This window comes from Lytechinus pictus, chromosome 8 (genome assembly GCF_037042905.1).
Source record: "Lytechinus pictus isolate F3 Inbred chromosome 8, Lp3.0, whole genome shotgun sequence".
NCBI lineage: Eukaryota > Metazoa > Echinodermata > Echinoidea > Temnopleuroida > Toxopneustidae > Lytechinus > Lytechinus pictus.
In genome coordinates, this window is record NC_087252.1 from 41,324,760 (window position 1) to 41,339,827 (window position 15,068).

At 36.3% G+C, this 15,068-nt stretch overlaps 1 protein-coding gene across 1 annotated transcript in view; it reads right to left on the reverse strand.

Moving 5' to 3' along the window:
* Window positions 1-392: 392 nt before the first annotated feature.
* Window positions 393-15,068, reverse strand: part of LOC135155316 (uncharacterized) — a 30,935-nt gene continuing 16,259 nt past the window's right edge. The window contains exons 5-8 of the mRNA XM_064104271.1: window positions 9,110-9,166; window positions 8,288-8,353; window positions 1,231-1,287; window positions 393-473 (exon numbers count right to left, since the gene is read on the reverse strand). Of these exons, the coding sequence (XP_063960341.1) occupies window positions 393-473; window positions 1,231-1,287; window positions 8,288-8,353; window positions 9,110-9,166 (261 nt within the window). The remainder of the gene's footprint in view (window positions 474-1,230; window positions 1,288-8,287; window positions 8,354-9,109; window positions 9,167-15,068) is intronic.

Below are 15,068 nucleotides of genomic sequence, written 5' to 3' on the forward strand. Positions count from 1 at the left end.
AGGGTATTCGACAACCCTGACCGCGATTTCAATGCGCGCGGTCAGTCAAAACGTCGTATCGCTTTTCACGCGCAAAGTCAATGCAGTACAGATGGTCGATACGACAGTTTAGCTGACCGCGCGCATTGAAATCGCGGTCAGTCAAAACGTTGTATCGCTCTGTCTCAGTACACGTTTCCAGTGGGATTAAAAATTGTATGGCAACGCCGTGAAAATCCTCTCATATCTCAGAAAATTGAGTAGAAGAGGACTTGTATTTTAGTTTTCTGCAAAAATCTCAAAATCTATTTTATTTTATTTTATTTTTTTTTTTTAAACAAAATTGAATGATACGACGGTTCGGGTGACCGCCGACGACATAATACATCTGTGATTGAAATGATATAAACAAATTAACAAACACAAACCTGGGATGAACCAGACATTTCTTTCTGTTGATGCAGTGATGTCCTTTGTCTCATCGTCTCTTTAACCTGAAAATAAAATATTTCACATATCATTGATGTGAATGAAGTACTAACAATACCTTGGGCCCCTGCATAAAAAGTTACTACTACGATATGTTTCATCCAATAACTTGAATGTGATGCTGGATTTTGATTGGATAATGTATACTGTTAGTTGCCATGGCAGTTACCGTTGGATGGAACCCTACACTGTAAAAAATGTGGTGTTAAAACTGACACCAATTGGTGTTAATAGAGGACCACACCCTGAGGTGTTAAAATAACACCCTAGAGATTGAACATAACACCAAATAGTGTAAATGTAACAACCATAGGTGTTGTAATAACACCTATAGGTGTAAAACTAACACCACCAATTTAACACCGGTGTAAAATAACTGGTGTGGTCATCTATGTACACCGGTTAACAACTAAGTTTTTGCTGTGTAATTGATTTTGGTGTCTATGTGTGGCCTATGTATCACTACCATTAATCAGTCTGAACATAAACATGATTGTCTATATATCTCTCTTAGAATTGTCAAATGTATATGCATTATATACTGAGTGCCCCCCCCCCCCCGTGTCCAACCGACATTGGGCATTTCTATTTACCAAGTGTGATGACAATTTTGACCATTCTAAAATAATTGCCACTTTTGTTTTTAACCTTGCTTGACAATATGCTTCCGGCATTACTGCCCAAAACTAGTTGCACACATTATTACTCTCATGCTGGTGGAAATTTTACCCAATGTATAGTTGACATGATATTCACACATACCTTTGATGGACCGGTCATTTCCGTCAATTGCTCGAGGGATTTCATTACCTCTTCCAACTGAAAATAGATATAAGAAATTAAGACATATCTTGTCCACATCACACGCCAACATTACAGCCAGGAGGATTAAATAAAATCTTCTCTTCAGTGACTTCTAGAAACGCTAAACATCTGCTCACAAAGTTTTGTTAACAGTCACCTCCCACAAGCATTGCGGGAACACCAAAATAGATATACGTCTTTACTGAAGCCACATCTATAACCCCCAAATTCGATGACTCCATATGGTTCATAATTAATATTATTTGACGCTATGTATCCTTAACTGAAAATTTACTTTCTTTGAACTAAAGCACGTGAATTTATACACGTCATTGTATTATTATTATTATTATATCTTATATTTTTTTCATAAATTTTGGTAACATAGGATCCACAGTTACATTATCGATCATCTGTGCTATGCAATTAGTGATCTACATGAAAGATGGAAATAGAACTGCAGTGTATGATTTTTTTTCATTTCAATCGCCTTAATTCTATATATATCCTGGACATCCGTTTGATATTTGTTGAAAAAGTTCAAATTGTTGTTAATGAATCATTATATTAATTTGAAGACGGTCTCCTATTTCATGTACAAAGCTGTATAAATGTGAATTTGATTGTCAATAGTATGTGCATCACGATAGATGAATTATCTCTATGATCACACGTGATCTAATAGCCCCGTTCGTCGGATATCTATCACGTTTTCAACTATTTCTACGGCTAGTAATTTCGCATTTCCAGATTATACATTGAGAATTGATGGAATTGCACAGATGTAGCATTCTCGCTGGCATAGCAGGAAGAAACTTGACTGCAGATAAAACGAGGTGAGTTCGAGTCCCAACTAAGGTAACTAAAAAGAAATTGATACAGAAAGTGATAGGACGGGAAATCTCTACAATCTTGTTGGTTATTTTAGGTGAGGGTACATTATGCACCCTAAGGGGTAGATGTACAATGTATACGCCATCTAATGTGCAGTTGGACACCCCAAATAGGGGTGCACACTGTACACCCCTTTTTGGGGTGTATGTGTGCACCCCTAGGGGCACTCGTATAGGGACAAGCCTGTGCATGCTATGGGTGTAAAATTGAACCTGAATTTCTTAGTGTGTAACTGGCAGTCACAGACTGAATTGTACATGTTTACACAATGCTAATATATAGATTTAGTCAAGATGTAAATAAATATATACAATTGAAATCACATATGGATTAAAAAAAATATAAATAACACAATATTGCACAATTATCAAACAAATTGCAGACTAATTTACCATGTTATTTGTTTAATAATCTTGTCAGACTTGGAAGAAGGCAGGTCTGATTTTTTTTTGGGGGGGGGGGTACATGAAATCACCTTATATTTACTGATATGTCATAAATTGGAAGCGTTTGTTTTCAGTGGAGGTAACCATTTTTTTCTAATTCTAAAGCGAAATTTCTTCTCTTTGACTTTAAAGTGATGTCAAATTTAAGGTATTTAGAGCCGTGTCATATGATACATGCTTGGTTCCTAATACTATCTTGCATGCCCTTTTCTGGACAGTTTCAATAACGTTTATCTGTTTCAAAGTTAGAGAAGCAGCGAAAAGATATACTAGTACACGATACTCTCGGGCTGGTGTTACATACCTTGTATACACTGTTAACAAATCACATTCTGGTAGACATGATTCATTGTAAGCTTTCAATCTTTTTAATATATATAATTTTCTGTTGCTTTTTTTCATCATTTGAATTGATTTTCACTGTAGTTACACATGGTAATGGGGTGTTATTTATATAGATCAATTGTGGTTGAAGAGGTGATGATGTTATGGGCCAGGGATAATGATTAATTGCGTAAAAATAAACCAAACAAGAAATAAGCATTATGCCTAAGAGATCGGGGAGATATACGGTGTGTCCCATAGAATATACTGATTACGAGCGCATGAAGTACCGGGAATCTTTTCATATACGTTCATTTATTCATTTCCAAGTTTCAAATACATTTTTTTCCATAGTAGTAAAATCAACATGAATGCGTATGATTTATTAAAAAAAATCACTTATTACAATAATGACAAAAGTACGGGAAATGGGATGGCGATTATTGCTGTGTGGAAGCATAAGTAATTCGGTCAGCAAACATGATTGCATATAGGGCCTAGAAAAGTCATAAGAAAATAAGACTGGTTAAGTAGGAATCTTATTCATTATAATTATTGATAAAACAAACCAAACAACGTGAACGTTGTTAGAATCGTAGACATAAAACCATAACACTTCGCCGATTACACGAGTAAAACTTTGTTAAAACCGATTCAAAATATTATTACATTTCATTTATGGCCAGAGGATCCCATATTGACATAGCACGGTATCTGAAAGTACTGTATACCTATTATGAAGATTTCATTCTATTTCTGGTAGAACGTGTATGGTTTCTTTATTTTAAATACTTTAATATCAATTAATCAAATAGTGTGTTTCGACTTAAAGGAATCCCCAAACATCACTATTTTTAAACATAACCTTAAAAAGATGCTAATTTGCCAATACTTTACATAAACAAGTCAATCTACCATATAACTAAGACTCCCAGGATACAACTTGCCTACCGACCTATTACCGCATCCTGTGATGCTCCTCTTTGCACCTCCAATTGTACCTGCACCCCTCCTCTCTCCCTTCATTTGCCTCTCTGTTCCTCCCTCATTATCACAATTATTGTAACCATATTGTAACCTGCATGAATGGTGCTGGTGATCCAACCATATGCAAGTTCTAACCCAACCTGTGTATGTCATGTCATCACAGGTCTATATTGATATCAAATAATACACACATCGTCGGCGGTCTTCCGAACCGTCGTATCCCACACACGGTGCGCAGTGGGCCTGAATGAGTTGAAAGCGCGCCAAAATTATTTTTCTGTGTTAGATTTTTACTTTCACATGTTGATAAAGGGTAATTTTGGGCGTAGAATTTACTGAACATAATTTAAAGCCGATATGACGTCTTCTTGATACCAAATTTTGATTGGCTACTTAAAAGCTAGCTCTGAAAAGACTAAATTACGCTAAACAATGTGTAGTATATAAACTTTGTGTTATGTGCTACTTAAATTTGACCAGAGTGAATGTTAGTTTATGCTTCTCACATGCCTAAAAATTGTGAATGAGATGCCGAAAATAATTTTATGGCATCAAAATGGTCATTAATTAGTTTTATAAAATAAAAAAAAACCTTTAAAATCTGAATTATCAACCATACTTTATAAAGCTGTGTTGACTTGTGTAAAACGCAGAGCATATAATACCACGAATGTATCACTATTAGGAGTATTTTTGGATGAAATTATTCTACAAGTAAGTTTTATCTCTGGAAGAGTTGTTGGTATAGCCCTTATTTGCGTTAGCAACCTTTATTTTGTTTACATTATGCCCGGAATTCATGTCATTTTCATGGAATGGAAGGGGAATCGTCCTCGCCGTGCAAAAGCAAACGGCAATGTACATCCATACGTCCGTCCATGCGGTGTGCTACGATGACTGCGCGGTATAAAAACGACCGTTTTTGAACAGGTTTTGGGGGAGTAAAATCAGCTCTAACATGAAAACGGGCAAATACGGGCAGCTAAAATTGGTATCGACTTAAAGCTTAGACATCGGAAAAAATGATGCTTAATCTACGGAAATCTAAATGTTTATAAAGTAAATGCAAAAAACATGGATTTTCAGCCTATTTCGAGGAATAGTCATCCTATAAACCTCCTGAAATTGTCTTTTATCTACTCTGAACCCTTTCACACGACAAAAAGAATATATCAGGATTATGTGGGAGCCATTTCAGATTCCTACATGAAAAACCTCTTGTGAAATGGCCTGTTTTTCAACTAGGTTGTCATATACGCGACATTTCGCAAAATGTCACATTTTACGATTTGAGGTAGGAAATTAACAACCTTTATGCAAATTCCGGAATGAAATATTTTGCTGAAGCATTCATCAAAGTGTTGTCTTTCAGATGGGCACGACAAAAATAAAAAATCTGAAATTGCCCAAAATGACTTTTGGCGCACTTTTGTTTCACCCCGGCCCACTGTGCAAACCCATTTCAGAAAAAAATCGACTTCAAAGTTTACTATAATTTTACAACTTAGTTCCCAAGCCTTACAGCATATTCATCGCTAGAAAAATACATGCTTTGAAAGACCAAGACAATTGATTGACAATGGTAGCATTATTTTTACACAAAAGCAAGGATCAGAGAAAATATCGCAAAAGAGCTACATGTTTATCATTTTGGTTTGAGCGGTTCAGATTTTCCCCGTACAAAACACTCCATAGGGAATACAACAGTCCTGACCGCGATTGTAATGAGCGCGGTAAGTCAAAACGTCGTATCGCTTTTCACGTGCAAAGTCAAGACAGTGCAGGTGGCCGATACGACGGTTTAGCTGACCGCGCGCATTGAAATCGCGGTCAGTCAAAACGTTCACTCTGTCTCTGTATGTTTCCATTGGGATTAAAAATTGTATGGCAAAGCCGTGAAAATGTTCTCATGTCTCAGAAAATAACATAAATTTCTGCTTAGATTCAAAATTCAAGATTTATTAAAACATAAGTTCGCAGCTTGTTAAGCTGAAATGACAAATGTTTTACAAAAAAAGCATAAAAATACACATAAAATCAACAAAAAAGCAATGTTACAAAAGAATCAAGAAATTTCAAAAGCAATTACGGTATAATCATGATTATTATGAAGTAGTGATCTTAATTTTGGAAAGCTTTGAAAGAGAACGTATGATGGAAAATTAATACGCAAATACGCTAAATATGAAATTATTGTGATGTGATATGGGTTTAGAGAATTAACAGGAAATTTGTTGTAAAGGCTTTAAGTAGATTCAGTATTGACAATTGAAAAATGAGAAAAGAGCAACAAAAATTACTGTCTAATGTGAGAGTAACTAAAGGAAAGTAAGGGAAATAAATCAAGAGAAATCAAAAACAAATTACCAAAACAATTATGCTAAATTAATGAGACTGTAAACCAATAAGAAACATTTTCAATTCTATGCATGTACAGTAGAAAATGGATACAATGATTGCCATGGTAATTAAAAGTGTAAAAAATAATTTAAGAACAAAACACAAACCACCAGTCAGCCACTTCTAACTCACCACTACACCACAAAACAGAAAACAACAGACTCAGTCAACCCGGGGTCCACCGAATCTACTGCTCGCCCCACAATGCAATAGCGAGCCAGAAGCAGCCGACTGGTACTTTGTGTTGAGACAGATCTACAGTTTAGAGTTCAACAAGCGGACAAGGTATGGTAACGCACTTTTGCGATATCTTTCCGTCCGACATCTAATTTCTGAGAGTCTGTGACTGTTTCGGAGCTCTCAGTGTGATAGCCTTGCAGGTGGGAGCCAATCACGAAAGTTCTTGAACAGTTGTAAGGCAAACTTTTGACACAATTCATCTCTACGGTCCCTTAGAGTGTCCAAGGTGCAACGCTTCATAGATAGTTCATATGATTCATACTCCTTACCTAGCATCAATCTCAGTGCTCTCTTTTGGATAGATTCAATTGCTGCAATTTGTTGCTGGGTCAATGACGAATGCCATACCACGCAGCAGTATTCAAAAATTGGGCGGATGTATGAGGTGAACACAGTCGTGAGGTCAATTAATGGCATCCCAAAACGTTTGAGCATCCGTATCAGATACAACTTCCGAGAAGCCTTGGAAGTTATATAATTCACATGCTCAACCCACTTTAGATCATTTTTTATAATGACCCCAAGAAGCTTCACCTGGTCACAATAAGGAATCAATTGGTTTGAGAGATGAATCTGCGGTGGTGGTAATTGCTGGCGAGTGAACGCGACCCTTAGTGTCTTACATTTGAGAGGATTTAGTCGCATGCAAGAGTCAACACACCACTGCTCAAATTCTGATAAGACAGTTTCCAGCGTGTCAGCAGTATCCAATCGACGACATTGAGCAAGAGTCAAATCGTCTACGTACTTCCATCTCTGAATCTGAGAAGAACTGAGGGCTTCATTAACAACACCTAGGAGTATCAAGGGGCCGAGGCGTGTGCCCTGAGGTACCCCTGCCCTGGTAGTAAGCGTCGAAGAAAGTTTACCCCGATAGCGCACTTGTTGAGTTCGATTCGCAAGGAATGATGCCAACCACTGGATGAGAGACGGTCTTGCTCCCATAGCATACAATTTATTTAGTGCAACATTGTGATCTACCAGGTCAAACGCCTTCGAGAAGTCTGTTAGTATTATGGTGGTGACAGTATTAGGCTTATCAGCACATGCTTGCAGGTAATCTACGAGACTAATAAGGTAATGACTCGTAGACATACCATGTCTATTGCCAAATTGCTGAGGATCAATATTTTTACCAATATCTGCTATAAGCCACCTGTATACAAACAATTCAAGAAGCTTGGCAAAATGATCGGTAAGAGCGATGGGACGTAACTTGTCTATTGATGGTGGTGATTCCTTTGGTATAGGCACGATAATTGACTTCTTCCAGGTGCTTGGCACTACCCCTTGCTGGAATGAAGCATTCATGATGTGGCACAAGGGCGTACTCAGCTCTAGGGCATACTCACGGATCAGTCGAGAAGAAATGCCATCCGGCCCTCCGCTGTTTCCGACTTTAGTCTTAAGCAATTCCCTGTAAACTGTCCATGGCTGAACAGAAGGAATAGTACTCGGCATGTAGGGTCTAAATGCAGGCAGATGGACTGGGTCAAGTAGGCGAGAAGCTTCAGAAATATTCACAAAATGAGTGTTGATTGCATTTGCTATTGCTTAGAAATTTAGTTATGAATAGAAGAGGACTTGTATTTTAGTTTTCTGCAAAAATCTCAAAATCGATTTTTTTTTTAAAACAAAATTGACTGATACGACGGTTCGGATGACCGCCGACGACATAATATATCTGTGATTGAAATGATATAAACAAATTTACAAACACAAACCTGGGATGAACCAGACATTTCTTTCTGTTGATGCAGTGATGTCCTTTGTCTCATCGTCTCTTTAACCTGAAAATAAAAATATTTTACATATCATTGATGTGAATGAAGTACTAACAATACCTTGGGCCCCTGCATAAAAAGTTACTACTACGATATGTTACATCCAATAACTTGAATGTGATGCTGGATTTTGATTGGATAATGTATACTGTTAGTTGCCATGGCAGTTACCGTTGGATGGAACCCTACACTGTAAAAACTGTGGTGTTAAAACTGACACCAATTGGTGTTAATAGAGGACCACACCCTGAGGTGTTAAAATAACACCCTAGAGATTGAACATAACACCAAATAGTGTAAATGTAACAACCATAGGTGTTGTAATAACACCTATAGGTGTAAAACTAACACCACCAATTTAACACCGGTGTAAAATAACTGGTGTGGTCATCTATGTACACCGGTTAACAACACATTTTTTGCTGTGTAATTGATTTTGGTGTCTATGTGTGGCCTATGTATCACTACCATTAATCAGTCTGAACATAAACATGATTGTCTATATATCTCTCTTAGAATTGTCAAATGTATATGCATTATATACTGAGTGCCCCCCCCCCCCGGTCAAACCGACATTGGGCATTTCTATTTACCAAGTGTGATGACAATTTTGACCATTCTAAAATAATTGCCACTTTTGTTTTTAACCTTGCTTGACAATATGCTTCCGGCATTACTGCCCAAAACTAGTTGCACACATTATTACTCTCATGCTGGTGGAAATTTTACCCAATGTATAGTTGACATGATATTCACACATACCTTTGATGGACCGGTCATTTCCGTCAATTGCTCGAGGGATTTCATTACCTCTTCCAACTGAAAATAGATATAAGAAATTAAGACATATCTTGTCCACATCACACGCCAACATTACAGCCAGGAGGATTAAATAAAATCTTCTCTTCAGTGACTTCTAGAAACGCTAAACATCTGCTCACAAAGTTTTGTTAACAGTCACCTCCCACAAGCATTGCGGGAACACCAAAATAGATATACGTCTTTACTGAAGCCACATCTATAACCCCCAAATTCGATGACTCCATATGGTTCATAATTAATATTATTTGACGCTATGTATCCTTAACTGAAAATTTACTTTCTTTGAACTAAAGCACGTGAATTTATACACGTCATTGTATTATTATTATTATTATATCTTATATTTTTTTCATAAATTTTGGTAACATAGGATCCACAGTTACATTATCGATCATCTGTGCTATGCAATTAGTGATCTGCATGAAAGATGGAAATAGAACTGCAGTGTATGATTTTTTTTCATTTCAATCGCCTTAATTCTATATATATCCTGGACATCCGTTTGATATTTGTTGAAAAAGTTCAAATTGTTGTTAATGAATCATTATATTAATTTGAAGACGGTCTCCTATTTCATGTACAAAGCTGTATAAATGTGAATTTGATTGTCAATAGTATGTGCATCACGATAGATGAATTATCTCTATGATCACACGTGATCTAATAGCCCCGTTCGTCGGATATCTATCACGTTTTCAACTATTTCTACGGCTAGTAATTTCGCATTTCCAGATTATACATTGAGAATTGATGGAATTGCACAGATGTAGCATTCTCGCTGGCATAGCAGGAAGAAACTTGACTGCAGATAAAACGAGGTGAGTTCGAGTCCCAACTAAGGTAACTAAAAAGAAATTGATACAGAAAGTGATAGGACGGGAAATCTCTACAATCTTGTTGGTTATTTTAGGTGAGGGTACATTATGCACCCTAAGGGGTAGATGTACAATGTATACGCCATCTAATGTGCAGTTGGACACCCCAAATAGGGGTGCACACTGTACACCCCTTTTTGGGGTGTATGTGTGCACCCCTAGGGGCACTCGTATAGGGACAAGCCTGTGCATGCTATGGGTGTAAAATTGAACCTGAATTTCTTAGTGTGTAACTGGCAGTCACAGACTGAATTGTACATGTTTACACAATGCTAATATATAGATTTAGTCAAGATGTAAATAAATATATACAATTGAAATCACATATGGATTAAAAAAAATATAAATAACACAATATTGCACAATTATCAAACAAATTGCAGACTAATTTACCATGTTATTTGTTTAATAATCTTGTCAGACTTGGAAGAAGGCAGGTCTGATTTTTTTTTTTGGGGGGGTACATGAAATCACCTTATATTTACTGATATGTCATAAATTGGAAGCGTTTGTTTTCAGTGGAGGTAACCATTTTTTTCTAATTCTAAAGCGAAATTTCTTCTCTTTGACTTTAAAGTGATGTCAAATTTAAGGTATTTAGAGCCGTGTCATATGATACATGCTTGGTTCCTAATACTATCTTGTATGCCCTTTTCTGGACAGTTTCAATAACGTTTATCTGTTTCAAAGTTAGAGAAGCAGCGAAAAGATATACTAGTACACGATACTCTCGGGCTGGTGTTACATACATTGTATACACTGTTAACAAATCACATTCTGGTAGACATGATTCATTGTAAGCTTTCAATCTTTTTAATATATATAATTTTCTGTTGCTTTTTTTCATCATTTGAATTGATTTTCACTGTAGTTACACATGGTAATGGGGTGTTATTTATATAGATCAATTGTGGTTGAAGAGGTGATGATGTTATGGGCCAGGGATAATGATTAATTGCGTAAAAATAAACCAAACAAGAAATAAGCATTATGCCTAAGAGATCGGGGAGATATACGGTGTGTCCCATAGAATATACTGATTACGAGCGCATGAAGTACCGGGAATCTTTTCATATACGTTCATTTATTCATTTCCAAGTTTCAAATACATTTTTTTCCATAGTAGTAAAATCAACATGAATGCGTATGATTTATTAAAAAAAATCACTTATTACAATAATGACAAAAGTACGGGAAATGAGATGGCGATTATTGCTGTGTGGAAGCATAAGTAATTCGGTCAGCAAACATGATTGCATATAGGGCCTAGAAAAGTCATAAGAAAATAAGACTGGTTAAGTAGGAATCTTATTCATTATAATTATTGATAAAACAAACCAAACAACGTGAACGTTGTTAGAATCGTAGACATAAAACCATAACACTTCGCTGATTACACGAGTAAAACTTTGTTAAAACCGATTCAAAATATTATTACATTTCATTTATGGCCAGAGGATCCCATATTGACATAGCACGGTATCTGAAAGTACTGTATACCTATTATGAAGATTTCATTATATTTCTGGTAGAACGTGTATGGTTTCTTTATTTTAAATACTTTAATATCAATTAATCAAATAGTGTGTTTCGACTTAAAGGAATCCCCAAACATCACTATTTTTAAACATAACCTTAAAAAGATGCTAATTTGCCAATACTTTACATAAACAAGTCAATCTACCATATAACTAAGACTCCCAGGATACAACTTGCCTACCGACCTATTACCGCATCCTGTGATGCTCCTCTTTGCACCTCCAATTGTACCTGCACCCCTCCTCTCTCCCTTCATTTGCCTCTCTGTTCCTCCCTCATTATCACAATTATTGTAACCATATTTTTTTTAATCATTACTATGATCATTTATTCTAATTTGTGTCATAATTTCGTTGTTACCTTCGATATTTTGTATAGCCTCCTTTTAAACTATCTTCCGTCACTATTTTATATTATAGTTTTGTAATGTTGCTTTTACGTATTGAAACTAACTTTCAGGGGCTTGCCTCCCATACAAGCTTTGCTTTTCTTGGCAAGCCCCTCCGTTCTGTTTTGTATAGTTAATAGTCATAGTTACTTTCGTTCGCATTAGTTCTCATTGTTTATACCTTCTAATTCTAATGCTTTATTCCGATTGATAGTGTACTTTAAATATGACTATGTATTGTTAGTTTGATTTTGTTGTTCTTTGTGAACGGAAGATGAATAAAGTCATAAAATCATAAATCATATATTCTCCTTATTTAAATGTATAGTCTAGTTTACAGCTCCTGCATGAATGGTGCTGGTGATCCAACCATATGCAAGTTCTAACCCAACCTGTGTATGTCATGTCATCACAGGTCTATATTGATATCAAATAATACACACATCGTCGGCGGTCTTCCGAACCGTCGTATCCCACACACGGTGCGCAGTGGGCCTGAATGAGTTGAAAGCGCGCCAAAATTATTTTTCTGTGTTAGATTTTTACTTTCACATGTTGATAAAGGGTAATTTTGGGCGTAGAATTGACTGAACATAATTTAAAGCCGATATGACGTCTTCTTGATACCAAATTTTGATTGGCTACTTAAAAGCTAGCTCTGAAAAGACTAAATTACGCTAAACAATGTGTAGTATATAAACTTTGTGTTATGTGCTACTTAAATTTGACCAGAGTGAATGTTAGTTTATGCTTCTCACATGCCTAAAAATTGTGAATGAGATGCCGAAAATAATTTTATGGCATCAAAATGGTCATTAATTAGTTTTATAAAATAAAAAAAAACCTTTAAAATCTGAATTATCAACCATACTTTATAAAGCTGTGTTGACTTGTGTAAAACGCAGAGCATATAATACCACGAATGTATCACTATTAGGAGTATTTTTGGATGAAATTATTCTACAAGTAAGTTTTATCTCTGGAAGAGTTGTTGGTATAGCCCTTATTTGCGTTAGCAACCTTTATTTTGTTTACATTATGCCCGGAATTCATGTCATTTTCATGGAATGGAAGGGGAATCGTCCTCGCCGTGCAAAAGCAAACGGCAATGTACATCCATACGTCCGTCCATGCGGTGTGCTACGATGACTGCGCGGTATAAAAACGACCGTTTTTGAACAGGTTTTGGGGGAGTAAAATCAGCTCTAACATGAAAACGGGCAAATACGGGCAGCTAAAATTGGTATCGACTTAAAGCTTAGACATCGGAAAAAATGATGCTTAATCTACGGAAATCTAAATGTTTATAAAGTAAATGCAAAAAACATGGATTTTCAGCCTATTTCGAGGAATAGTCATCCTATAAACCTCCTGAAATTGTCTTTTATCTACTCTGAACCCTTTCACACGACAAAAAGAATATATCAGGATTATGTGGGAGCCATTTCAGATTCCTACATGAAAAACCTCTTGTGAAATGGCCTGTTTTTCAACTAGGTTGTCATATACGCGACATTTCGCAAAATGTCACATTTTACGATTTGAGGTAGGAAATTAACAACCTTTATGCAAATTCCGGAATGAAATATTTTGCTGAAGCATTCATCAAAGTGTTGTCTTTCAGATGGGCACGACAAAAATAAAAAATCTGAAATTGCCCAAAATGACTTTTGGCGCACTTTTGTTTCACCCCGGCCCACTGTGCAAACCCATTTCAGAAAAAAATCGACTTCAAAGTTTACTATAATTTTACAACTTAGTTCCCAAGCCTTACAGCATATTCATCGCTAGAAAAATACATGCTTTGAAAGACCAAGACAATTGATTGACAATGGTAGCATTATTTTTACACAAAAGCAAGGATCAGAGAAAATATCGCAAAAGAGCTACATGTTTATCATTTTGGTTTGAGCGGTTCAGATTTTCCCCGTACAAAACACTCCATAGGGAATACAACAGTCCTGACCGCGATTGTAATGAGCGCGGTAAGTCAAAACGTCGTATCGCTTTTCACGTGCAAAGTCAAGACAGTGCAGGTGGCCGATACGACGGTTTAGCTGACCGCGCGCATTGAAATCGCGGTCAGTCAAAACGTTGTATCACTCTGTCTCTGTATGTTTCCATTGGGATTAAAAATTGTATGGCAAAGCCGTGAAAATGTTCTCATGTCTCAGAAAATAACATAAATTTCTGCTTAGATTCAAGATTCAAGATTTATTAAAACATAAGATCGCAGCTTGTTAAGCTGAAATGACAAATGTTTTACAAAAAAGCATAAAAATACACATAAAATCAACAAAAAAGCAATGTTACAAAAGAATCAAGAAATTTCAAAAGCAATTACGGTATAATCATGATTATTATGAAGTAGTGATCTTAATTTTGGAAAGCTTTGAAAGAGAACGTATGATGGAAAATTAATACGCAAATACGCTAAATATGAAATTATTGTGATGTGATATGGGTTTAGAGAATTAACAGGAAATTTGTTGTAAAGGCTTTAAGTAGATTCAGTATTGACAATTGAAAAATGAGAAAAGAGCAACAAAAATTACTGTCTAATGTGAGAGTAACTTAAGGAAAGTAAGGGAAATAAATCAAGAGAAATCAAGAACAAATTACCAAAACAATTATGCTAAATTAATGAGACTGTAAACCAATAAGAAACATTTTCAATTCTATGCATGTACAGTAGAAAATGGATACAATGATTGCCATGGTAATTAAAAGTGTAAAAAATAATTTAAGAACAAAACACAAACCACCAGTCAGCCACTTCTAACTCACCACTACACCACAAAACAGAAAACAACAGACTCAGTCAACCCGGGGTCCACCGAATCTACTGCTCGCCCCACAATGCAATAGCGAGCCAGAAGCAGCCGACTGGTACTTTGTGTTGAGACAGATCTACAGTTTAGAGTTCAACAAGCGGACAAGGTATGGTAACGCACTTTTGCGATATCTTTCCGTCCGACATCTAATTTCTGAGAGTCTGTGACTGTTTCGGAGCTCTCAGTGTGATAGCCTTGCAGGTGGGAGCCAATCACGAAAGTTCTTGAACAGTTGTAAGGCAAACTTTTGACACAATTCATCT